This window comes from Macrobrachium nipponense, chromosome 7 (assembly GCF_015104395.2).
Source record: "Macrobrachium nipponense isolate FS-2020 chromosome 7, ASM1510439v2, whole genome shotgun sequence".
Classification (NCBI taxonomy): Eukaryota; Metazoa; Arthropoda; class Malacostraca; order Decapoda; family Palaemonidae; genus Macrobrachium; species Macrobrachium nipponense.
The window spans coordinates 116104950-116132884 of NC_061109.1; the positions used below are offsets into that span (position 1 = coordinate 116104950).

At 43.2% G+C, this 27935-nt stretch overlaps 1 protein-coding gene across 5 annotated transcripts in view; it reads left to right on the plus strand.

Moving 5' to 3' along the window:
* LOC135217188 (uncharacterized) overlaps window positions 1-27935 on the plus strand; it is a 116588-nt gene that overhangs the window by 66737 nt on the left and 21916 nt on the right. For all 5 annotated transcript variants that reach the window (XM_064252911.1, XM_064252910.1, XM_064252912.1 and 2 more), the window contains exon 3: window positions 27121-27269. In XM_064252911.1, coding sequence (XP_064108981.1) covers window positions 27121-27269 — 149 coding nt within the window. The remainder of the gene's footprint in view (window positions 1-27120; window positions 27270-27935) is intronic.

Here is a 27935-nt window from a genome sequence, read left to right on the forward strand (position 1 = left end):
GGCCGCTTATGCTGCTCCCCCCCCTCCTGGTTCGCGAGAGATCCCGAGTGTACGTTCTCCCTCGGGAGACCGTGCAGCCAAGTTTCGGCGCCAGAGTTCGCTCGGCGCCAAGACGCGGCACGGAGCAGAAGGCTGGTGAGAGACGCTCAGGTGACTCTTGCCAGGCCAGCGGCCGCTCTTGCAGCGACCAGCTGGTAACCCGGGTTTTGCCCCCCTAAGAAGGCTCCTTCGGGACCTTCTAAGGGGCCCGTCTCGCTCCGGCGATTCGGGGAGCTCTTCTGCTGGTCCTCCTGCTCCCTCGGGAACAGGGCCCGTCTTTTCTTCTACCAAGGAGAAGAAGACGGGGACCAGAGGAGTACCAGCTTCGGCTGGCACTTCCTCGCCTGGTTCTAGCGGTTCTGCCGCTAAACCAGGATCCGCCTCGGCTTCTCGTTAGCGAGAAGTACCGAGTGGACGGTCTCCCGCGGAAGACCGTCCAGCCAAAGTCTTGACACTCGAGCTCGCTCGCCGCCAAGACCGAAGCGCGGAGCAGAAGACTGGCGAGTGTCGTGCAGACGACTCTCGCTGGGCCAGTGGACGCTCTCGCAGCGACCAGCTGGCTGCTCGGGTTGACGTGACGGTCGCTGACCAGCCACGGGTTGAGGCGAGGAAGGGGTCCCCGCGGTCGTCGGTACCAGCCACGGCTGGTACCAGCGGCTCGACGCGCCGAGAGGACGCTCGCCGGTCTCACCGCGACAACTGAGCCTAGCAGGTCACCTGATCGCCGCTCCCATCGGGACCGGGCGGAGACGGTAACCAGCAACAGCTCGCCTGACGCTAGAGATCAGCGTCGACGTTCTCAGCCGAGCCTCTCGCCCCAGGCGAGCGGCAAGGCTAGGCCTGCTGCTCGATCGCCACTGCGGGTGGACGATCAGCAGCAGCCCTCCAAGCACGCTGGTCCTGCCAGCGAGCTAGGGGGGGGCGTCAGGTCTGCCTCTCCTGTACCTTCAACCTCCTCGGGCTACACCGGGAGGAGCGAGGTACCTATGAGTGATCGCGAGAGGTGCGCCGCTCGCGATCCCGCTATGACGCCGTATGGGACCAGGCACGGTTTTAGGACCGACCAGGACATACGCCAAGTAGCTGGAGGCGACCGTCAGGGGTCTGCCGCTGTTCCTCCTTCGGAAGGAGGAGTATCTCGGGATCTGTTCTTGCTGGAGGGACTGGACGGTCCTACTCCGCAAGACGCGGTTACTCCCGAGATACAGAGGAATTTGCAGAAGTCATTAAGCTGATTCGTCAGCATAATGACCTTACGGAAGGATTGCCGCTCCCACCAGCAGAGCCCACGTCTCTGCTCGAGTCGTTTTGGGGCCCGAGAGGGAACCCAAACCGACGGTGGGTCTGCCGCGATCGGAGCTTTTTGCCGATTTCTGTCTCGAACCAGAGTCTCTCGTCTCCGGACAAGAAGGCTCTCTCAGTTCTGGCCGGTCGATCAAGCTACTTCCACCTCCTCTACTGCGACAGCGGCGTTTCTACGTGTCTTCGGGACACCGTATTTAAATACTCCTTCGTCCTCCTGAGAGGTTTCGACCTCGACGAGGACTGGAATGAGTCGGAGGACGGTATCGGCTCTCTCCTGTCAGGTGTCGATCAGCCCCACCCAGACGACGTTCACAGTGGCGGCAGACCCTTACCTACAGTGAGAGTTCGTAACCCTCCGCGGGAAAACGTTTTCTCCTGACGATACGTTTCCCAGACTCTGAGAGACCATCGCCGCAAGGCGATGGCTGCTCCTATTTCTTCTCCAACTGCTAGTTCCACTGGAAGGCGAGCGAGTATCCCAATCCCTCCCCCATTCCCTCTCTCCCTTACGGATACGAGGGAAAGGGGAGGGATCTACAGAGATTTTCTCTGTAGGATCCCACGTTCGGGACTGCGCTACCCGGGTGGGGGGACCTTCGGGTCCTACCTGACGTAAGCCCCCGCCCCGGTCGTTTGAGGAGGGATCCTGCCCCATTCTCGATTTCTACGGGAAAATCGAGAGGACCACAGCCGATATCGTTTCCACGAATTCGGTGGGGGTTTCGCAGACTGCTTAGAATTCCTAAGGAATTTCAGCGCATTGCAGAGTGTATCGAGTTTTTTACGATCTCCAAACACTTAGGCGAGACCACTGTCTAAACGTGAGCGAGACGACCCCAACCCCGATGTTACATGATAATCGGGAACCTCGCCTATGCTCGAATTCCTGGAATTTCTAGCATTGGAAGAGACTGCTGCTGAAAGAAACTATCTTACAGTAGGCGACCAACCTGGAATAGAGAAGATCGGACGGGAATATCCAGTTTGGCTTGAACTATCGTCTTAGTATTCTGTTCACCATTGAAGCTTTCCTTCGAGAAGACTTCTCCTTTCACTCTTTGATAGAGATCGAAGGTGGTCGATCTCCAATCCTTATTTTGTTTTCTTGAAGAAAGAATTTAGGATGGAGATCGTTGTTCAGAATCCTACAAATTATTACTACGTATATTAACCTCGCGACATGATTCTACTAAGCAGTTGAATGGTCCGAGGGGTAGGCGCATATCCTAGTTTATCTACGGATTGCGACTTAGAAGAGAAGTATTCTAATTGAACTGCAACTCGGGGTTGCCTGCAACCTACCCAGGAGTTTTCAGTTTCAAATTTTATATACTTATGGGTTTTGTCACGACAACACCATTTCAACTTTTATATTTACCGAAATTCGTTTCGCCTAAATATAATTGCTCCGAGCATATCTTTTATGCTCGGTAGTTCTAGCCGAACGCATTCCTTCATGGAATAATGGATTACATGGCAACTCAGGATGACGAGTCGGCGAGAGCTCAGGCTCAACTACTGCGTATTGAACTGCTGACAGCAGCTCAGTATCAGCTGGGCCTCCGAGATGCACGGTCAGTTATGTCTCCTCTCTCCCCCTGGTTTGATTGACTACCGAACCGTATCTCTGCCCAACAATCATGGACTTAGGTCTCTGATTATGGGGATTCTCGCAATAATGAAGGACCATCTACTGCTGTGACGCTAGATTGCCATCGCCTTCGACATTGCGAGAATTTTCAATAGAGATATCTCTTGGACTCTTTCATCTTTCTGTTTACCGCACGTAACAGAAGTCTGTACAAGTCTCCCGCTGCATCGCACTGCGATAATGCGAATGATTTTGCAGACATCTGAGTTTGTCTTCAAAATATCTCGTATTCGTAGGTGTACAATTGTTCATTGTTCAACCCGAATTACAAGATGTGTCAGAAGACATCGCCTACTCTCCGACCTGACAGCTCTACTTCCAAATGTTCAGCCCATGAGAAAGCAGTTCTCAGGCGGTTTTCCCTGTTTTCATTACTGAAGAACGCCCCGCTTTCATTGCAACTACGACTTCTCACCGGACAGCAATGAAATAGCGGTTAGCGTTTTCAGTCATTTGTAAGCACAGGTTTATGAATCTTGAGAATCCTTCTCTCGATTCGTCTGTGAAGACGTAGGTTGCATTCAATATCTACCTTCGTCTTCAACGGTACATAGTGTTGTTTTCTCCTTAGCTGAGATTCAACAACCATGAGATGTTTTGCCTTCAGGGACCTCGGTCTCTAGAAGGCAATTGACTTTCGCCTGTTGGGCACATGCCTTAAGAGAATCATCACCTCGCTGTCCGGCGTTGGTGACAAACAATACATTATTTGTTTGGTCTCTCGCATAACCCTTTAAAGGCGAAGGTCACGTGACTTACTCGGATGCGTTTGACAACTTGCCTCCTACCGAACGCAGTCAGTCGGCAGCTGTCAGAGCGCCTGAGTCAGTTACGAACTACGCTGTTGACTTAGTTCGGTTGTTACAGAGCAATCATTACTTTGTTTTAATAGCTTGTCACAGTACCCATACCATTGACACCCACCATGGAGTGTCGGTGTCCTATCCACTACCGAGAACTTCGCTGCATGGGGATAGGAGGATGCGAGAGACCTTCGTGGCAAACAAAGGAACAGACCAGTATGGGTACTGGACATCACCGAGTAGAGAAGAGGGATAGGTCATGCGACTATTTCCTTCTTTTCCTCTGAGGAACTGCATGACTTCTCCTGCGAAGTCAAGCATCCAGGGGATGGGGATCCGTGACGCTCGATTTCGTACCGAACTTCGTAGCGAAGACTCAGAACCCTTCGGTCCCTGACGATTGGTTCGAGTCGTTCACATTCCCCTCCCTAATGGACTTCACCGCCTTCGATGCGAAGGAGATGCTGCCTTGTCCGCAAGAACTTCTCCGTGGCGCAGGTACTGAAGGCAGGGGGTCTGGTCCAACCAGACCACATGCCCTTCCTTCTACCTTCGGGATATTGCCCACAGGTCCTTGGGATCTTTTTCCTTGGGACCCGTGGTGGGGCTGCTCAACACGTTGTGTAGCGAACCCAGACCCTCGCAGGCTGAACAGCATCGAGGTTCCGGTGGTGTGAACCGTAAGAATGGATGAGTGAATGAGAGAGTGACTGGCTCCTCTTCCCATCTTTTTCTTCCCCTCTACCTGTGGTTAGAGGGACACGGTCGTCACCCTGCTGGATTAGGACAAGATGCAGGTGAGCTACTCAACAGAGCCCACCCCATCCTATCCCTTTCACTAGGGATAGGAGCGTATATCCACCACTTCCTCCAACAAGGGGGAGGAAGTGGATGCCAGCTTGAGACAACCCATACTTTATGTTGCCTCTTGCAAACAGGAACAAGTTCTTGCTTGCTGGTACGAAGAGATACGCTTGCCTCTCTCTTAGTACTCGGCCCAGAGGTCTGACCATTGATCCTGCGGTGCACACCCCGATCAATCGGACAGAGGCTTGGATCCCTCCCTCGCTCTTAGACCAGGGAGGCATTCCAGGGATGGACGAACACCAGTCTGTTCATCAAAAGACTCAGATTCCTCCCACCAAGAAGTGAGTCTTCCTATTGTTAAAGGACCGATGGTTTGTATTACGTATCGGAACAAATGACAATTTGTCGAAAATTGCATTTTTCCTAACTATTACAAACCTGAGGTCCTTTACATATTAGTCCCTCCTCCATGCCATCCCCACCCCTCACTCTGCGTATTTTGCATGGGCCAAAAGCAAAAGTGATTTGTTTACCTCCCAGTCGCGCGGCGCGCGACTGTCGGACAAGCAGTTAACTACCGTTCTCCCCTTGTTCGAAGCTTACGACCGTTCCAGCTGCCGCTAGCTACTTCCTATTGTTAAAGGACTTCAGGTTTTATATTTAGGTTACAAAAATGGCAATTTTCGACAAATTGTCATTTTTTTTAATTTCTGATGGTTGCATACTAAACTTCAGGCAATGACAAAAAAAGGAGCGAAAAATAAACTCTTAATCTTAAAAACTAAGCGTGCTGTGATTTTTGAAAAAAAAAACTTTTTACGCTTCAGCGCTAACTCCCGAATGCCGCCGGCATACGACACACTTTTGTAAATAGAGGCTCGGTGTTTAAGGGTTAATGTAAACAGCAATAATGTCAATTCATTAAAGAAAATACTTAAAGTGAATTAGTAATATAAATAAAAAAATATATAAGAATGAAAGAAAATCCATTCTACCCTGCATCTTGTCTTTGAACTCCAGGTAGCCAAGCCGAGGTGGCTGGGGTCCAACAGCTGTCAAATATATCAAGTAATGTGACAGCAGGGGGAGAGTGTTGCCCACTCCAGATGAGAGAATTTGTTTGATATACTCAGCAAGGAAAGTTGGGATACAGTTTTTTTTAAATCTTTGGACATATAATGCTCACTAATGCCTCACCTAGCAACTCTTGAAAGGGGGCAGAGCTTCAGAATCATAGCATTTGTTACGTTCTAGATTTCCAGTAACTTTACACTATAAAGATTCTGTGGAAGTCCTATAAACATTTATACTTGAATGTAGAAACAGGCTCTATATTATTCGTTAATGTTGTGGTAATGTCAGTTCAGGGTAGAATATCCATCATCCTTTTTCATGCTGTCATATAGTATTCCAATATTTATATATGAAAATGATATTTTTTTTAATTTCTGATGGTTGCATACTTAATTCAGGCAATGACAAAAAAAGGAGCGAAAAATGAACTCTTAATCTTAAAAACTAAGCGTGCTGTGATTTTTTGAAAAAAAAAAACTCTTTCCGCTTCAGCGCTAACTCCCGAATGCCGCCGGCATACGACACACTTTTGTAAATAGAGGCTCGGTGTTTAAGGGTTAATGTAAACAGCAACAATGTCAATTCATTAAAGAAAATACTTAAAGTGAATTAGTAATATAAATAAAAAAATATATAAGAATGAAAGAAAATCCATTCTACCCTGCATCTTGTCTTTGAACTCCAGGTAGCCAAGCCGAGGTGGCTGGGGTCCAACAGCTGTCAAATATATCAAGTAATGTGACAGCAGGGGGAGAGTGTTGCCCACTCCAGATGAGAGAATTTGTATGATATACTCAGCAAGGAAAGTTGGGATACAGTTTTTTTTTTTAATCTTTGGACATATAATGCTCACTAATGCCTCACCTAGCAACTCTTGAAAGGGGGCAGAGCTTCAGAATCATAGCATTTGTTACGTTCTAGATTTCCAGTAACTTTACACTATAAAGATTCTGTGGAAGTCCTATAAACATTTATACTTGAATGTAGATACAGGCTAATGTTGTGGTAATGTCAGTTCAGGGTAGAATATCTATCATCCTTTTTTAAGACCTACTGTGAAACCTTAGTTATAAGTAATGCTTGACACTAAACTGACATAAAATTCATGCGTAATTGAAGATGGATCTTAAAAAATTAGAGAAAATGTTTTAAAATTTGGGCAGTACTTGTGGAAATTGTGAGGAACAATACAGTAAAGAATGACATATTATGACGAGAGAGAGAGTGCGTGCAAGTATAGGCCTATCGATAGAGATAATTCATTATACTATCCACTTTGAGGGATTGAGTTATAATATTTTTCTGAATGTTTCAAAAGTAGAGAGAGAGAGAGAGAGAGAGAGAGAGAGAGAGAGAGAGAGAGAGAGAGAGAGAGAGAGAGAGAGAGAGAGAGTGGCAATGGGGAAAGAAACTTGGAAGAGAGAGAGCGCAAGCATAGACCTATCTATAGAGATACTTAATTCATTATATTTTCTTTGAGAGATTGAGGGGTGATATTTTTTCAAATGTGTTTTAAAAGAGAAAGAGAGGAGAGAGAGAGAGAGAGAGAGAGAGAAGAGAGAGAGGAGAGAAGAGAGAGAGAGAGAATTATAGTATTGGTGACTGACTTGTGACGGGGAAAGGCAGAAGAAAGAGTGGAGAGTTGGTGCACAGATACCTGGGAAACAGGGTGATATGGCTGCCAAGATCGTGCTGCACTATGCTAGATGAAATTTGAAAGACCATAGTATTCAAGTTAATTTCTAAGAAATTCATACCCTAATCTTGATTTCATTCGACAGTTGCTGTAACGTTTCAAGATTGTAAAAAGACATGGAAAATTTCAAACACTGGCTGCAGTCATTATTGCTCTCTTGATATAGTCAGTACTTTTGAAAATTGGTTTTCATCCACAAATCATTCATGAGAAAAGATGTGTTAAGTAAAAATATTTATTACCACAAATAACTCAATTATGTAATGCATAGACAATTAAACTTTTATATCATGCAAAAAATGCTGATGTGTTTGTTGGGAGATCTTTTAGCCTCGTGGCAAAGTAATGCAGTTGTGTAGGCTAACTATGAACTGCTTTGTAATGAGAGCATAGCCAGAAAATCTTTAAGCTGACATGCTACTTTAACCTTGATAAAGATTTATTTTTAAAGACAGTAGCTTTGTAAACAGCAACTAGCATTCTATCCATGTCAACGTCAAAGTAATCAAAGTTGTTACGTAAGCCAGTATCCAGTGACTTGCGCTTTCCCGCTTGAAATTCTAGGGCTTCTCCTCACATCATAGAAAACGCTCTTGCGGACGCAACTCGATTTGCTCAACCTACCTTAGCCGTTGGAAGATTGACTGCCATTGACGTCAGCTAACTTTAAACACTTGAATACAAACATAAATTGGTAGAAACTAAAATAATTACGTTCACCACTAATGATGATGCAATAATATTCCCGTTCATGAAGGAAATCTAGTAAATATTGTCGTTGTGATACATAGTACTACAAATCAGAAATTCCCATTCTATCTACCAGATCTCTATGAACGAATCCATCTGAGAAATTCCAATAACTTCGGACATATATCGTATTCTTAAGTATCTGAACGGTTTTGTTTTGTGGTTTTAACTTTATATGATATAATTTGCAATGTAGTTTCATATTCTTGAGTAAATTTAATGAGATGTCTTTTCAGTAAAAACAAATGGGAAATTTGATGAACGAAAGTTAATGAAAATTGTATTCTGACTTTCCTCTCTCTCTCTCTGGTTGGGCTGGAAGTGTAGGTATACAGTATATCTTGAAGGGCATTACTACATTTTATGCTAAAATAATAATATATAGGTCTAGTTTTCAAATAATATTAAGTATAATGAGATTAAACAGTAACAATAACATTACTCTCTCTCTCCTCATTGCGTATGTTTATTTGTTTTTTAGTATAAATATATGATTTACCTTATAACTACTTATAACTAATTTTCAAATATTAATAAGTTTAATAAAAAATAGCGATTCCCAGTCTTTTTATCCACTTCGAGGAAGGAGGGCGGGGAAGTAAATGAAGTCTCCCTTCAGGAAAATTTCACCTTCGCTCTCTTCATTAAAGAATGAAGGAGGTAAGAAGAATTAGGCTGCAGTGTGGTTTACAGGAACCTACAAATATACTAGTATATTCTCTTGCGACATGCTTCTGTTATCAGTTGCATTGTCTGAGTAGGAGGCACATAGCTGTAAGTTAATTCTTCTGGTATGTGACTGAGACGAATAGTACCTTCTCTTAATTAACCTGAAACTCAGGACAGCTTTTCGGGTCTCCCAAGAGTTACCGGTTTTGATTTTGAGATAACTAGTGGTATTGTTTCCCAACAACACCACAGCATTTGCATTATCACTGAACAGGAGGGTTTTCTTCCCCCCATTTCAGTTAAAATGTAGATGCTCGAGTGTGTGTTTTTTGTGCTCGATGGTTCTAGCCGAATGTATTCCTTCGTGCAATGCACTACAAGGCAACTCAGAATGACAAGTCGAACGAGTGGTATAGGGCTCTGTCTCAGTACTGCTCGCTCTCCAAGATTCTTTATGGTTTGGTATTGTTTCTCCTCTGTTGAGGATTAAATACCAATTCGAAGCTCTCTGCCCGGCAATCACAGACTTAGGTCTTTGGTTGGATCAGAATTCTCGCATAATGCCCATCTCTCCTTCACCACATTTACCGTTGTGAAAATTTTTAGACAAATATACCTCATTAGATTCATTATCATCTTTCTGTTTACCCCACAGTATAACAGAAGTCTGTAGTCTAGTCTTCCGTTCCATCACACTCCGTTCCATCACACCTGCCCCATCGGCTGCTGCAATGACGCAGAATGATTTTCTTCAGACAATTTGAGTTTTTCTTCTAACATACATTTCCTAATTCATTATGTGTTCAGTTATTCTTTGTTCACCCCAAATTGTAAATGAATAATGGAAGACTACACCTGTTCCCTGCCCGACTAGCTCTGCTTCCAAAGTAAATATAAACGTCCTCCCTGATCCAACCCACAAGAAGCGGTTCTTCAGGCAGTACAATCCCTGTGTTTTCATTACTGAAAGACTCTCTGCTTTCATTGCAAACTCCGACTTTCTTGCCAAGCAGCAATGAAATAGCAGATTAACTTTTTCAGTCCTCTGGAAAACAATAGGGATTAAAGCCGTCTTTACTGGTTGGTGTCATCGACACGACTTTTTCTATGATCAGAATCTTGAGTTTATTTCTCTCGATTCAACTGCGAAGACGTAGTCCACATTCACATTAGTCTTCAGTAGTAATATAGTATTGTTTCTCCTTGGTTGAGGTTCAACTACTGATGAGAAACTTCTGTCTTGCCATCACAGGGACCTTGGTCTGTAGAAGGCAATTGACTATCGACTGATGTGTGCATGCCTCTTGAGAATCATCATCTTCTCTCTCAACATTGTTGGCGAAGAAGAAAGACGATTTGTATGGCTGTTCTCAGCATAACCCTTCAAAAGGCAGGTGTCATGTTGTGACTTCGTCTCAGATGCGTGACAGCGCAATCAATTGGCATCTGGTAATGAGTCTGAATCCTTCATGATCTGTACTGTGGACTTTGTATTAGTTGATCCAGATCAGTCATTATTTTGTTCTATTGGTGTGTTGCTGTACCTATGAAGGATCGGCACCCTTCATTGAGTGTCGATGCCTTTATTCACTGCAGACTGGCAATGTAGAAGTGTCCAATGACACATCTTTCTCCAAGTCTTACGAGATCTAGAGAGACTTCTCTGCAGTTGGATAGTCCAGTGGATGGGTACATTTCATCACTCCAAAGAATATGTTGGACTGGAAGATAGATGAGGTCTTATTGCGACCATATTTATATCTTTCTTCCTTCGGGTCTGCACACAAGTCCTTGCAACCTCTTGTCCTTGGACTGGTGGTGGATGCTTGCAGGTTGTGTTTGGTTACCTAGCTCCGTCAAGAGAACAAGTTGCATCTTGGCTATGGTGAGTGGTTCTAGAGGTAAGAAGGATGCAAGAGTGACTGGCCTCTCCACCTTCCCCTCCTCTTCCATTAGGTTGAGGATAGGATTCGAACTTAAACTGGCTGGTCGGGCGATTGATGCGGTAAGCTTACACATCGAGCTTCCTTTCTATCATAAGCAATCCTGCTCTTTCCTCTACCAAGGGGAAGAAGGAGACTGGCAATAATGCAAACCCTTCCCAGAATTTTGCATTAATGCCTCTTGACTCTTAAAATATTCTTCCCAGCCCATTTTCAAATGAGTTACGATTTCTCACTCATTTCGAAAAGGCCCAGAAGCCTGACTCTTGATCATGCAGCTCCTATACTCCGATCAAGTTGTCAGAGGCAGGACACTCCTCCTCACTCTTACGACCAGGTGGAATAGCCCAGGTGTGCAGAACTCCAGTCAATTCTAGAGGCTCATTCTCATTCCTTCCACCAATCAGTGAGTTTCCTTATGTAAAGGACAGAGGGTTTGTATATTGTGTAGGAACAAATCACAATTTTTGAAAGTAAATTGCATTTTTCCTAACTATACAAATCTGAAGTCCTTTACATTTATGCCCACCTCATGCCACCCCTCAATCTGAACCTGGGTCAAAAGGCAAAGTGGAGTGTTTATGGGCAGGCAGGCCTACTGGCCTACCAGTGGCCTGTCTGCCTACCAGATGATAGTTACTGCCTAACCACCTTGTTCAAGAATTTAACGGCCGTAATTCCAGCCTGCGCTGAAAGCGATTCCTTATGTAAAGGACCTCAGATTTGTAAAGTTGTGAAAAATACAATTTACCTTCAGTAGTTATGTTTTCATGGTATTTGCATATGATTAGTATGGGTGTTACTTTCTGTTTTGCTTAACAATTACTCATTTAGCATAGCTATTTTGTTCTGATCACTAACTTGAATATTTTGCATTGGCTTCAACCAAATTGACTTCATAAATGTAATGTATTGTTTTTTTCTCTGGCATTTTTTACTTACATAACTCCCCTGTGTAAGTTTTTACCTAATAGTAAAAATTATGTGTACTATATTTATTTAATAGTGAGTAATTTCAAGTGTAAATCCAAGTGATTGATATGGAAGGAAATAATTTAAGACCATACTATGTTTTTAGGTATAGAGTTTTTGAGGACCTGTTTGGCACTGACCTCGGTTTATTTTTTTTACCTCACCTTCAAGTATGTATGCTCTTAGATTAATTGAAAGTTCGGTTCATTTTGTGTTACCTGCCATATGTTTAAGCGTGGCATTCTTTGGTAATTCTCATTATGGGATCTTTGTCCTGGAAACCTTGACAGTTCCTCGCACATCCAGAGGAATATCAAGTAATTATCCTTACAGCTATTGTACTGCTTCATTTGTGAGTCGCAAAACACCGTATCTCTTCTTTTATCTCATCCTCTTGAGTTGTTTCTATTAATCATCTTTTGGTGGAACCCAATGAAGCTTTGGGTTTGGAGAGGGCACACTCAGCAGAACAGTCAACCAGACATTCCTGGTTAATAGATGTATGACAGACAAGTTCAGTCACTGGGGTCAGTGTTAGCGACAGTTGGTCTCGAGTCACCTTGATGTTTCAAAGAATTTTTTTTTATCTAGGAAGGTGGCCAATTAGTCCTTTGTTCTTGACACTCTGAAGGTGTTACTATTTGGCTCTGTATCTATGGATCATGGGTTTAACAGCCATTGACAAGGCTGCATTGAAAATATAACTTTTTATCTGATCAGTGAATTAGCAGTGATTGGTTCAAGTCAGTACTTCAATAGGTGACAAGGAGCACTGGATTCTGTTAACATCTAGAAGTCTTTCGCATCCATGGTTGAAAATGTTGGGGCTAGTCACACCACCTATGAACTTTCGATACATGATTCAAGTGGTGGACTTACAACTTCCTGTCATTTTGCCTGATTCGTCGGAAGATCAACAGCAACTCCAAACTACGCTCCAACAAATTGTTTTTGGTTCCTGCTCAGTCAAAAATTGGTGTTTCGGAGCTCCATTTCTTTTGACTGGATGTAATTACACTCCTCCTGTGAGGAGTGGATGTAAGCAGTAGCTGCTGCTGCTGCAATAACTATACTCGTTTTTTTTCCATCTGTCCAGCCGCCTGTGGTGTTCGTGTGTGGTAACACTGTGTCTGGGGCTTTAGATAGTCACATTCAGCTTACATTCAACAATAATAACAATATCCTATTTCAAATATTAATGGTGTAATTCGCATACAGTAAATTATTAAAACGCTTTTCAGTTGCAAATGTACACCCAAATATCCTTTTATTTACCTAAAATTTACACATAGCGTAAATATTTAAAGCCCGGGAAGCAGTGTTACCATGTGAAAACACCACAGGCCGATGGACAGATGAAAAAAAAAAACAGTATAGTTGATCCACAACTCGAGAAGAGAATATGTCAATCTTTAGAAAGTTTCAGGAATCTCAGTGTCCGAATAGGCACTCCTTTGATAACAATAACACCAAGGTAGTGCCATGGTTGTACTATCCTCCTCCAAAGATTTTTCATTCTTTGGAACATTAACCAGGGTAGGCTCCTACACATCCTTTCCTGGAACTTGACCACAGTTCTTTTTAGACTTTCAAGAGTCTCAAGATCCCAAATAGACACACTTCAGTGTGATAGCAGTGACACCATTGTAGTGGCATGGTCAACAAAAGGTTCTAGTGTGCTTTCATTTGGTCTATTGCAGTGCAGGTACTACACAAGCAGACAGAACAACATTCAGTTTATTGGCCAACTGAAGTTTATGCTGTTCTGTTCTGTCTTCTCGCACCTTTGAATAAAGTAAGACATCTTTGGTACCCATTTACATCTGGAAGCTGACACCTTTCATCATTGTATATTTAGAAAGTGATCAGAGAGATGGATCATTCCATGTGTATGGTCTTGTGGTGCTAATGACAGTATGACTATGTTGGCTCCTTAAAGACACCACTTTCAACCTAATGCCAACAACTCGTTTGTTAACTTTGAGTTTGCTGAGGGTGTCCAAATTATAATTTTTCTTGACTAGTGAGGTGAATAAACAAGTGTACTCTGCTACTTCCTGGTGGACATCAGTACATTTTGGACTAGATCTTTCAAGGCCAGGGCATCCCTCTGTCCTTCACATTCAAGAAGAACCTGTTGATCAAGTACTTGGATGGAATGTTATTGTGCAGATTCACATTTATCTCCTTTTACCTTGGGACATTGCCCATATGGTGGATGCTCAACAAGCCTTGTAGTTCACCCAGCTCTTAAGGGATAGGTTGCTGGACTTGTGTGCATGCAAGTGATCTAGATGATTGAGTATCCTATTAATCCAGCTCTATTTGGATTAGTAGATGCAAATCCTTCCTTCTCTCTAGCAAGGGGAGAGAGGGACTGACTATGAGCAAACCACTTGGTTATTCTTAGCTTTATAGTCTCCAACATTGTGGGTTCATCCATACCTTTTTGAATCAAGGATGTTACATTTCATTTAATTCAAAATGCCCAGAAGTCTGATGACTGAACATCTCTCTTGTTCAATAGGTTAGAGGTAAGGTCTCCTTGCTCTGCTTTTTCATGACCAGGAAGAGAGTATTCAGGTGAGCCAAACTACCAGTCAGTTTAGAGAATTACTTAAAATCCTCCCTCCAAAATTAAGTCTCCCATATGTACAAACTAAGGGTTTGTATTTGTGTAGGAACAAGTGACAGATTTTTAGTAATTTTGTATTTTTCCTAGCATACAAACCTGGGGTTTTTCGTAAAGGGCCTGTTACCACCCCTCATTCTTTTGTCTGGACCAAGAAGAAGCATACACAGCTTGCCACACTGTCCCCCCCTTGTAACAGGTGGTGTATATTTTGGCAATTATGTGACACATGGCTCACCTAAGTAATTCTTAGGCATTTTGTGTGCACACAACACTAATGGTATGAATTTTCTGGACATTTACCTGGTGTATCACCTCTAACTAATGAATTGGTAATTGGTTTGTGGGACTGTGTGGGTTAAATTTTTTTGAGGATAGTGTTTGTGAGGCAAGATCAGTACAGGGCTTGTGTTGGGTAGGTGTGTTTGTTTGTTTGTTTGTTCGGTGTTTTTACGTTGCATTGAACCAGTGGTTGTTCAGCAATGGGACCAACGGCTTTACGTGACTTCCAACCACGTTGAGAGTGAACTTCTGACTTCTGAACCACATCGAGAGTGAACTTCTGTCATCAGAAATATACATCTCTCTCCTCAATGGCATGCCCGAGAATCGAACTTGCGGACACCGAGGTGGCAGGCCAAGACTATACCAACCATGCCACTGAGGCGCTTGTGTTGAGTAGGACCTTGGGGTTTAAGACGAGACATGTGACTTCCCAGGAGTTCTAGTATTCCTTGAGGTGTGCAGTATCTCCAGCATTTGGAGACCACTGTCTGGTCCCCATTCACTTCTAAAGCCTTATTCTGTAAAAAGGAAGTATCTGACTCATCTTGTGGTAAAAATTTACTTGGTTTTTGGGTGACAAAGTTTAGATCTTTAGCCGCCTTGTTATAGAAGACGACTAGATGTTTTCTATGCATGTGACTTGGGTGCCTTCAACTAATTGTAGTGGGGATGCTTTCTATGTAAGCATCAATAAAATGTTTATGCGTGAATTCTCAACTTTTGTGGTCCAGCATGTGCCTCAGAAAGTTGTATTATGTCTGATGTAGTCTTTGGCATGAGTTTTAAATATCATCTCTGGGCATGTGAATTCATAGACTACTACTTACACATCTTTGGTTCGTCAGGGGCAGTGATGTTTTTCATTACGTATTAGGGCTGTTACATGATTCAACTTGCTAGAAATCCTTAAGCTTATCTCTTGGTAAGGGGCTCTGTATACAGACTTGGCCAAAATGCAGGCAAAGATAAATAACCAGGCTTTCCTCTTTTGTCTTTGTTGTAAGTTGGTAAAATTCATGAAATTTTTTTTTGGATACCATTTTTGGTGATACAGACTGCGTTTACTTGTTAATGACTGATGAAATTAGTAAAGTTTTTTAGTATATTTTTCCATGACATGCAGTGTTTGTGACTGCTCTTTTGACCAAATGCTTGTACAGACTTTTTATAGGTGTCTTGGCATTCTTCTTGTGTATTCAAATAGTGGCCTGCATTGTTTGTTTACATCTGCGGACCTACAAGAAGTGTACCTAAGGAGATTTCTTTTGTTTTTTGGAAAAGCAAATTTTCCTTTAGCATCCTTGTCTGGTTTCATAGAAGGCTCCTGATACCTAATTTACCCAGTCAGCTGTTAGTTGATTGTAATCCTAATTGTGCTTCAAGGGATTGTCAAGTACTTGCTTAAAACAGGATCCATCCTTGAGATTTGTAGATACTTAAAACAGGATCCGTCTTTTGGGACCTGCAATCTTCTGAAATGGTTAGAGAAACTAGCATGGAACACTACCTTAAGGCAATCCGCAGGTTTGTTAAGGAGTGAAAAGGAATTAAGAAACTTGTACAAATCCAGAAAGAGCTTAACAATCAGAGTTGTTCCTGTTCATATTCCAGCAGCTTTAGTTACCCTATGATAAATTTGCCTGGTTGGAGGTGGTCTTGTCTAGTTCCAATCAACTATGGCTAATCTTTCAAGGCTCTGAAATTTTATAAGTCTTGCCCCTGGTGATTTTACATTTAGCTATCTTGGGTGCTTGAGCCTAGTTGCTGCTTGATGTAGTGTAAAAGTTATTCTGTTTATGTACTGTGTTCTTTATTATGGTAAGTTCTCTCTTTGTTTGTGACATGATTTTTATATGAAAATCTTTGCTAGGACCATACATATTTGGTCCAGGTTGATGGATAAATTATTTTGGAACTGAAGTTAATAAACTGGAGAAAGTGAGTTTCTGATTTTGGAACAAACCAGTAACCTGGAAAGTATGAGTATCTGAAATTCAAGAAGAGGAATTGTAACTTATGTAAAATAGCATGGCTCCATCTGGTGCAAGATAAGCCAACACCTCCCAACATGGAAATCTTGCAAATGAATGCTATATCCATAAGAAGGACAAGCACACATTTATTTTGTTGGTTTTTACCCTTAGGGCTTTTTCAGATTTAAAGCAGGTGGCAAGATGGTAATAAAAACAAGCATCAAATCCTCTCATGGGAAATATGTTGTGACCCATTCCAGATATAGAAAAAGAAAAGCCACTTGCTACTTCCTATATGGTGTTCCAGTTTCAGATGGGAGTCTTGGTTAGATATCTAGCATAATCTTAAGTTTTTGCACAGTTGGCCTGCCACCTCGGTGGCCACGACTTCGATTCTCGGACTTTCCATTGAGAAGTTAGAGATGTGTATTTCTGGTGACAGAAGTTCTCTCTCAATGTGGTTCGAAAGTCACGTAAAGCTGGTGGTCCTGTTGCTGAATAACCACTGGTTCCTTGCAACGTAAAAACACCATACAAACAATCCAAACAATGAAAAAGAAACCCACAAATTCACTTTGTAACTTGTTTACTTCTAAGTATTTACATTTAGTTTTCATACAATCAACTTACCTGTCAGATATATACATAGCTAAGACTCCGTCGTCCCCGACAGAAATTCAAATTTCGCGCCACTCGCTACAGGTAGGTCAGGTGATCTACCGGCCTGCCCTGGGCGGCAGGACTAGGAACCATCCCCGTTTTCTATCATATTTTCTCTGTCGCCGGTGGTATCAACATTGTTGTTATTACCTCCTGACTTAGATTCATTTTTCAACATTTGATCAACGTTTTTCGGCTTTTTGGTGACGTATTTGGATCGTGTTTTGGCATTCGCTACTGTGGACTGTGTTTGGAATAACTCTTTTGGATTTTTCTCAGTATGTCTGATTCTAATGTGAGTGTGAGAATGTGTGTGAATGTAGGCTGCAGGGTGAGGATACCGAAAGCTTCGGTTGATCCTCACACTGTATGCCGTAAATGTAGGGGGGTTCAGTGTTCTGCTATTAACACTTGTAAGGAATGCGAGGGTTTGAATGCAGAAGAGTGGAAGACTTTGACTTCTTATTTGAAGAAGTTAGAGAGGGATAGAGTTAGACGACTGAAAGGTGTGAGTTCAAGGCCTATTGAGCCTTTCACGGATAATTCTAACCCTACTACTGTAGATTCTCCCTATAGATCTCATTCTCAGAGTGTCTTTTCGGATTCGGCATCGGAAATCGCCAATCTGAAAGCGACTATTAGAGACATGAAGTCCAAGATGGCTGACTCGAAAGGTAAGGCTAGTGATAGTGAACATTTTAGTGAAGTGAGTCCTATCAGTGTTTGTGGAGGGGGCGTTTGATCGTCCCTGCGGCGCTCCCAGGCCTAGACCTCTTCCAAGCTCCCATGCCCAGAGGAGAAGGAAAGTCGAAAGCCTTAATGGAGGTCGTGGGGAAATCCCCAACGGTCAGACGTCCCTTCAGCTAGCTCTGCTTCATGGCAGCCAGCTCAAGGGCGCTATAGGAAAGCGTCCTTCGCGAGTGTTTCTCGTCCTCCCTCTCCCTCCACACCTAACGAGGGTGGAAGGAGTCGAACTTATCGAGACCGCTGAAGCGTCATATGAAGCAAGACATTGATTCGAGCCCAGAGCGCTTCTCGGATGACGCCCCGTCTGCTATTAAGAAGGCGAAGGTGGCGTCAGCGTCACCTGACGCTTATGAGGAAGTACCCCCATCATGCTTCTTCCCCGAGTGATGACGAGAGCAGCGTCATGCACTAGACGTGGGAGAAGCGTCAAGAAAGATAATTATGGCGGTTCAGGAACAACTGTCATCTCTTGTGGGAGTTTTAGCGCCCCGTCGGAAGGACGTGACGCTTCCAATTAAGAGTCTCGTCCTCTCTCACCTGCTCGAAGAGAGAGTGTTGTAAGACAAGAAAAACGAAAGACGTCTTTTAGAAGTGAAGCGTCATTTCAATGCGGATCTGAGACGTTGACGCTTTCCATCCAAGATTGTGACGCCGAGTTAGGACGCCCTTAGAGAGCGGAGCGTCTTCCAGACGCGAAGCGTCATCAAAACGTCAACAAGAGACGTCATACATGACGCTCGGAGAGCGGGAAGCGTCATACAAGACGTCTTCTACAGTGCAAGAGAAGAAGCGCAGGTTGTGACGCCTTCCAAGTCTATCAAAACGGGGAAAAGGAAAGAGTTTCATTCCCTTAGCCCCTCTCCTATCAGGAGTTTGTCTCCTCCAGAAGAGGAAAGTTTAGAAAGGAGAACGGAAACTCAGATATATCCCGAGTTGGAGGTAAACTCGGATGATGACGATCATGGAAGAGAGGGCTTGTCCAACTATAAGGTGTTGACTACCCTGCTTCTTGAGGAATACGGAGACGAGTTGACTCCTGCTGCTCCTCCTTCTCCTCGCTCGCTCTTTTCTAGTGCGAAGGCGAAGAAGCCCTCGTCTTTTCTGAAGATGAAGCCCACCATCTCGATGAAGCGGGCTTTACACGCCTTAGACTCCTGGATGAAGTCGAAGAAAGACTTAGTCAGGACAGTATTTTGCATGCCTCCAGCAAGGTTAGCTGGGAAAAGAGGCATATGGTACAAGACGGGGGAGAATATGGGTATCGCTCTCCCTTCTACAACAGAGGCAGATTTTTCGACGTTAGTTGACGCTTCAAGGCGTCCAAGTCTCAATTCTGCTCGAATTACATGGAGTATTTCAGAACTGGATCATCTCCTCAAGGGACTCTTCCATGTATTGGAAGTCTTCAACTTCTTGGATTGGTCCCTTGGGGTGATGTCCAGAAAGCTCATGATTCAGAGGGAATCGAACCTGAAGCCCTGTTATGACATTTTGTCTTGCATCGACAAAGCAGTACAGGATGGATCTTTTGAAGTCTCTTCATTATTTGGAGCAGGTCTTCTAAAGAAAAGGACGGTGTATGGCGCCTTCTTAACAAAGGCAGTCTCGCATGCTCAGAGGGCAGCCCTTCTGTATGCACCTCTGTCTGACTATTTGTTCCCTTCTCAGTTAGTGAAGGACGTGGCTCACTCTTTAACTGAGAAGGCGACGCAGGATCTTCTGACGCAGTCGGCTAGGAAGAAGAAACCTGCTTTAGTTTCTGACAAGAAAGAACCTAGCACTTCTATGCAGCCCTTTCGAGGTGGTCCGATCTCCAGACCTCCCGCAAGAAGGAAGGCTCCAGAGAAGAGAGGTAGGTCCGCCTTTCGTACCTTTAAAAAGGGAAAATGAAACATTTCTCCTCCAAGCACCAGTAGGTGCCAGGCTCCTGGGATTCGTGGAGGCCTGGACACTGATAGACGCAGACGCGTCTTCACTGAATATCATAAGGAAGGGATATCGTATCCCTTTCCTGAATACTCCGCCCCTAACGTCAATACCAAGGGAACTATCAGCCAAGTACAAGGACCCTGTGCTGAGGGATACTCTTCGATCGATGGTGGAACAAATGTGGGACAAGAGTGCAATAGAACTAGTACTGGATCAAAACTCCCCGGGGTTTTACAATCGCCTTTTTCTAGTGGCGAAAGCCTCGGGAGGCTGGAGACCAGTACTAGACGTCAGCTCTCTGAACAAATTTGTTCAGAAGGAGAAGTTCTCCATGGAGACTTCTGCTTCAGTCCTAGCGTCATTACGACAAGGAGATTGGATGGTGTCTCTAGATCTCCAGGACGCCTACTTTCACGTCCCGATCCACCCTTCGTCGAAGAAGTACCTCCGTTTCATGACGGGGGGAAGGATCTTTCAGTTCAGAGCCTTGTGTTTCGGCCTGTCCACAGCTCCTCAGGTCTTCACAAGCCTGATGAGGAATGTGGCGAGATTTCTTCATCTCACACGGAGTGAATGTCTCTATGTATCTAGACGACTGGCTCATCAGGGCCAGATCGGAGAGACAGTGCTTGGAGGACCTAAAGTTAACTCTGGATTTGACCAAGGCGTTGGGATTGCTTGTGAACCTCGAGAAGTCTCAGCTGACCCCCAGACAAGACCTAGTCTATCTGTGGGGATTCGGATGGATTCTCGGGGTTTTCGAGTTTTCCTTCGCAAGAGAGAACCGCAAAAGGTTTGAGGATAATCTCTCTCTTCTTAGAGAAGCAACAAACGTCAGCGAGGGAATGGTTGAGCCTTCTGGGGACGCTTTCCTCGCTGGAACAATTCTTCCCTCTAGGAAGACTTCATATCCGTCCACTTCAATTCTTCCTCAAGAAGTCTTGGAGCTGGAAAACCGGACAACTGTCGGACGTTTTTCCCATTCCAGTGGAGATAAAGGCACACCTACAGTGGTGGTTGCTACCTCTGGAAGAGAACAAAGGGATCTCTCTAAGAACACAGAACCCAGACCTAGTGTTGTTCTCCGACGCGTCGGAGACGGGTTGGGAGCGACATTAGGCTCAGAGGAAGTGTCAGGCACCTGGGAACCAGCACAGGTGTCATGGCACATAAACTGCAAAGAGCTCTTCGCCGTACACCTGGCCTTGAAGAGCCTAGAACCTCTGGTGAGAGACAAGGTAGTGCAAGTAAACGTGGACAACACCACCGCACTTGCCTACATTCGGAAACAGGGAGGGACACACTCCTCGTTCCTTTACGAACTCACGAGAGACCTATTACTTTGGACGTCTCACAGGAACATCTCCCTGCTGACAAGGTTCGTACAGGGAGTAAGGAATGTGAGGGCGGACAGGCTCAGCAGGAGGAACCAGGTCCTTCATACAGAATGGACTCTGCACGAGGAAGTGTGTCTCGATCTCTGGTCTCTGTGGGGAACTCCTCATGTGGATCTCTTCGCAACATACATTTCAAAAAGGCTCCCAGTGTTTTGCTCGGTCGTGGAAGACCCAAGAGCGATTATGGTAGACGCCTTCCTGCTAAACTGGTCCCGAGTGGACGTTTACGCTTTTCCCCCATTCAAAATCCTGGGGTTAGTAATGAAAAAGTTTGTGGCGTCAAAAGAGACGAGGATGACATTAATAGCCCCCTTTGGCCGGCCCAGGAATGGTTCACGGAGGTGGTAGAGTGGATCGTAGACTTTCCAAGATCCCTACCAGGAAGGACGGATCTTCTCAAACAACCACACTTCAAGAGGTACCATCAAAACCTCCCCGCTCTCGCTCTGACTGCCTTTCGACTATCGAAAGACTTGTCAGAGCGAGAGGCTTTTCTCGCGAAGTGGCAAGCGCGATCGCGAGAGCTCGCAGAACCTCCACTACGAAAGTATACCAGTCGAAGTGGGAGGTCTTTAGAAGGTGGTGTAGAGCCAAGAAGTTCTCCTCCTCCTCTACTCTATAGCGGAAATTGCTGATTTCTTGCTATTCCTGAGAGTAAAATCTCATCTAGCCGTATCCACAATAAAGGGATACAGAAGTATGCTCTCGGCTGTATTCAGGAACGAGGATTAGATCTGGCAAATAACAAAGATCTCCACGATCTCATAAGATCTTTGTTTGAGACTTCAAAGTCTAAGGAAATCCAGTACCTCCGAACTGGAACTTGGACGTAGTCCCGAAAATCAAATATCTGTCTTCGGATAGATTCGAGCCTCCGCATCTGGCATCATTTAGAGACATAACTAGAAAATGCCTATTTCTTTAGCTTTAGCGACGGCAAAAAGAATTAGTGAGTTACAAGCTCTGCAGGATAAAGTAGGATTCAAGGGAGACTCGGCTATTTGCTCATTTAAGACCCTGTTTTTAGCGAAAAACGAGAACCCCACGAATCCCTGGCCTAGGTCATTCGAAGTCAAAGGAATGTCGAGTCTCGTAGGCAGAGAAGCAGAGAGGTCTCTATGCCCTGTTAGAGCTCTGAAGTTCTATCTTCAGAGGAAGCGTCAGTTGGGAGGCTCTAGACAAGGTCTTTGGTGCGCGGTAAAAGACCCCACAAGACTGATGTCCAAGAATGCTCTAGCGTTCTTTGTAAGAAACGTCATTACGGACGCTCATAAGGTCTGTCCTGACGAACAATTACAACTACTGAGAGTAAAAGCTCATGAAGTAAGAGCGGTTGCGACGTCTCTCTCGTTTTATAAGAATATGTCGCTTAAAAACATTATAAGATACGACATATTGGAGATGCAACTCAGTATTTGCATCTCATTACTTGAAAGACGTGCGTGTGACGTATGAGAAGTGCTTTTCTCTAGGTCCTATCGTATCGGCAGATACGATTCTGGGTACGGGAGCCGACACCAATCCTTAAATGTATTATACTGTTCTTCTGTTTGGATATGGTCGAGAATCTCTTCGAACAATGGAGGATTCAGGCTCGCACGGGCGGCCGTCTATGTTGTTCATAAGAGAATTCTCGTCATATCCAATTAGTTGAGTAAATTTTTTTTTGAAAAAAAAATTATGTATGTGTGCGTAGTGGTTTTTGAGTTACGGTTGTTGTGACGAGTTCGGGGATAACTCGTAACAATCCTTAGTTCTAACATATGGTTAGGATCAGGTGGTCGGGATTGGTTGTGTGCTCCTTCATAAGGTGTATTGTCATATAAGTGGATCAGCACCCATTGACAAAGTCCTTTTAGGCTCTGCTGAGTAAGTGGGTAAGACCCCATCGGCAGACCCACAAGAAACTCTTGGCCAAAGATCACATATCTCGCTAAAGTTTCTTGAGGTGATGCAGACTACTGGGCAAACACCCACGAAGTCTACCACCTATCAGGTAGGAACCAAGGTTTTATTTATACCTACAACATATGTTGTTTACCTGTCTATTCCATATAGTAGCTGTCTCTTACCCTCCACCGAAGGGTGCCAATCAGCTATGTATATATCTGACAGGTAAGTTGATTGTATGAAAATGATATTGTTATGTTACAATAAAGTTTCATACATACTTACCCTGGCAGATATATACAATTAAAGGCCCACCCAGCCTCCCCGCAGGAGACAGGTGGAAGAGAGAAAATATGATAGAAAACGGGGATGTTCCTAGTCCCTGCCGCCCAGGGCAGCCGGTAGATCACCTGACCTACCTGTAGCGAGTGGCGCGAAATTTGAATTTCTGTCGGGGACGACGGAGTCTTAGCTATGTATATATCTGCCAGGTAAGTATGTATGAAACTTTATTGTAACATAACAATATCATTTTACTCCACACTCGAGTACTTTCAGGCCCTTCTGTGGCCCATTCTCAAGAGATGTTTGGGATGTTAGCCTGGGTCAAGGCCCAGCAGTCTTCTGGAACTTCTTCTCGTTGTGCTGTCATTTATGCGATGGCTGTTCTGGTTTTCTTGAGAGTTGCCAATCCCCTCTTGTCGCTCTGATATCCTGAGCTGATGGTCAATGGGATTCACCCTTGTGGTAAGGGTGTGGTCACCAAAAGTCTGTTGGGCAGGAAACCTAATCTCCAGGTCAGCAGGGTCAATCTTAGCTTCTTTTAATATCAAAACTCGGCTTATGGGATCTTCTGAGGTAAAACCTTTGTTTCCTTCAATTACCTCAGAAGATCCCATAAGCCGAGCTTTGATATTAAAAGAAGCTAAGATTGACCCTGCTGACCTGGAGATTAGGTTTCCTGCCCAACAGACTTTTGGTGACCACACCCTTACCACAAGGGTGAATCCCATTGACCATCAGCTCAGGATATCAGAGCGACAAGAGGGGATTGGCAACTCTCAAGAAAACCAGAACAGCCATCGCATAAATGACAGCACAACGAGAAGAATTCCAGAAGACTGCTGGCCTTGACCCAGGCTAACATCTCAAACATCTCTTGAGAATGGGCCACAGAAGGGCCTGAAAGTACTCGAGTGTGAGAATAAAAACTAAATGTAAATACTTAGAAGTTTAAACAAAGTTACAAAGTGAATTTGTGGGTTTCTTTTTCAATCTTCAGAAGAAAACTGAAAGAAGTTTTTGTTTGGTTAATCCAAACAATTTTGATGGCATAGGGGAGCAAGGAAACCTTTGTCAAATGTGCGCTTGTTAAGCAAATACATTCTTCTTATTCCATGAAGCGATCTTCAGAGATTTTCATGTCAAAGTAACCAACCACTCTTTATTATTATTATTATTATTATTATTATTATTATTATTATTATATTCAGATGAACCCTTTTCATATGGAACAGGGCCATTTGACTTTAGTTCAAGCTTCCAAGGTATATGGTGTTCATTTGAGAGAAGTAACAGAAGGTAATGGGAAATACATAAGGAGGAGGTCAGATATAGGAAAAACAGATAAATTAACAAATTAATATAAAAATTTCAGTAAATTAAAATGCAAGAAGAATTGTATTAAGGTAGTAACGCATTGCATTTTTGCTTGAACTTCTGAAGTTTCAGTTGCACAACATTCTCAGGGAGGCTGTTTCACAATCCAATGGTGTGAGGAATTAAGGGCCCTTGGAGCTGAGAAGTGTGACAAAGCAAGGCATATTTACTACATAGTTCTGATGTTCAGCGAATCTGGTTGCTCTCTGCAGGAAAAGGGGATCAGGGATCAATTACGACAACTAGTCATTCGTGTTTTATGGAAGCTGTACTGATGAACAGAAAGAAAGATGTGAGATTCCTCAGTGTTTAAGAGTATAGTAATTTGGAACAGTCTGAAGGAGTTTTTCCTTAAAAAATTACTACCAGTTTGTTAGAAAAGGGAAACAAATGACATAATACTTAAGTTCACTTACAAACTCCTTGAGAAGCCAAAGAAGGATACTATCAGTATCACAAACATTGCTTGTGTTCAGAAATTTCATAGCTCTTCATTGTATTACTTGTGCTCAGAAATTTCATAGCTCTTCAGACAAGGAATACAGAAGTAGTAAAAGATATAGGGTTGAAGTCAAATGACAGGCCACCCTGTGATGGACTCTTTTTAGGAATGAGTTAAGGAAAACACGGGGGAGGGAAGACTATTTCCATCAGGTGAGGAAGAGTGGGGAAACCACATTTACAGAAGTTTTTGGAAATGGGGAGGGAGGATTTACACAATTTGTCAATTACATCACCACAACAAAGAAAAAAAAATGCATCACGTAAGCAGGTGAAATCTAGTGTGTAAGCAGGAATCCCATTGTCACCCTCTGTGAATCAGGGGGGCCTGGGTCTGGGCGCAAGTCACAAGATGGATCGGTTATGAACCGCCAACCTTTATCGACAAGAGGTTCAATGTTTTCCAAACACTCGTTGTCACTGTCAACCTCTAAGAAATTATCACTATAATCATCATCTGATAGATTTGGCAGGTACTCAGACCCTGACTCTGAAACACTATCATCTGACATACTGAAAAAAAATATAATATAACTGCAATCAAAAGGGAAAAAGGTTTAGAATTCAAATCTACATGGTTTACAGACAAAATTGTGATCATCCTTCTCAGATAATAGCCTGAGGCGCACGGGCATGTGTTGGCCAGTACCCCTCCTAATATCCCATATGAAAATGACGTCATGACGTCCATCGGAAGCTCATTGGTTAGAATGAATTGTGGGTGGAGCTTCAGCACCTCTCTCGTACACACTGCTGTCTGGAAACCATCCAAACTGAAGAAAATGCTTTGATTTTCGAGGAGGGATGAAAGACGTACAAGCGTACGTCGCGGTCTTTTATTACTGAAGTGTAAAAGACGTACATGTGTACGTCCCAGTGCTGAAGGGGTTAAAGAGGCCTTTAGTAGTAAACACACAGGAAGGCCCAAGTGATATGAAAAAGCAGAAAATTGAAAGTGGTGAAGAAATTGAAATTTAAAAAAAAACGTAAAGTAAAAAAGTACAACAAAAATTAAGCAGAAAAAGGTAAAAAAAAAAAAAAATAATAATTTTTAAGTTTTTCGTAAAGTTAACTGTTAATGTTTTCTGCCATTTGTTAATGTGTTTCATAAAGTTTAGTGTTAATGTTTTCTGCCATTTTTTAATGTGTTTCGTAAAGTTAAGTGTTCGTGTTTTCTGCCGTTTGTCCTCCTCTGTCGCCACTTTCGGACATCGCCTCACTCGAAAGGTAAGGTTCCACATTTTACTACATACGTACGTACATGTAGGCACAGTATTTCCTGTACCCTGTACACTAGTACACTTTATTTACAGGTACAGTAACGGTTAGGTTAGGTATTGAATGGTCCAAATTGTTGTATTTCATTGTTTATTGGTCAATTTAGCTTTATTATAAATTTACTGTGGTGTTTTTGTAGGGCTTGGAACGAATTAGGCAATTTACATGTAAAATGTAGTTCTGGATACGAAAAAATCAGGTTACAAAGGCCGCTTTGGAACGGATTAATTTTGTAACCTGAGGCACTACTGTAGTAGCTTCTCTGAAAATAACAGGAAACTTACTTTTAGTCAAATATATGAGGTAATTTGTTGTAAATATTTTTGGAAGTTATGCATGTTAAGTAAGCTTTAATTATTCCATTTTGAACTAGTAGTGCAAAGTTGGTGAGATTATGATGTGCATTCTGTACTAATTTTGTATAAGTGAAAAATCTCATACTTACTTTGATATTCAACAGGAGGCAGCCCCTATGTTTTTTCCTTCTCCGTCTGTCAGTCGTCCAGCATCTCAATTAACAGAGGAGGAGCAGGTGAAAATTGCAAAGCGAATGGGCCTTATAACACATTTGCCATGTGGAATATATGATGGTTCTAAAAAGAGTGGAGAGTAAGTAGATTAGTTCATTTTTGTTGAGCAAATTATTTAAGGATACATTATCACTTATTTCCAAAATGCATGGAGCCAAAAGTTACCTTTTTGTTGTACTTTTCAATGTGGTACCATTGTGAAGATGATTGTTGTATGTTTGTAGCCATAACTGTTCATACAAAGTGCAAACCTTATGTATTCATAGCACACTTATCAGTCTGTTGATCCTAAGGGATAAAAAAAAATCATAAGTAGTTATAAACCTCTCTAGAAGCAATACATGAATGTGAAAACTATACTCTGTTTTTTTCCATCTGTCCATTTGCCTGTGGTGTTTTTGTATGGTAACACTGCGTCCCGGGCTTTAAATATTTACGGTATGTGTAAGTTTTAGGTAAATAAAAGGATATCTGGGTGTACATTTGCAACTGTAAAGTGTTTTAATAATTTACTGTATGCGAAGTACACCGTTAATATTCAAAATAGGATATTATTATTATTGTTGAATGTAAGCTGAATGTAACTATCTAAAGCCCGGGACGCAGTGTTACCATATGGAAACACCACAGGCGGATGGGCAGATGGAAAAAAACAGAGTATAGTTGTCTCTTTACAAACTAACTGTATGAAAACATTTACAAGCACTTAACCCAATTTGTACATCCCTAGGCTGCTGTTAATGAA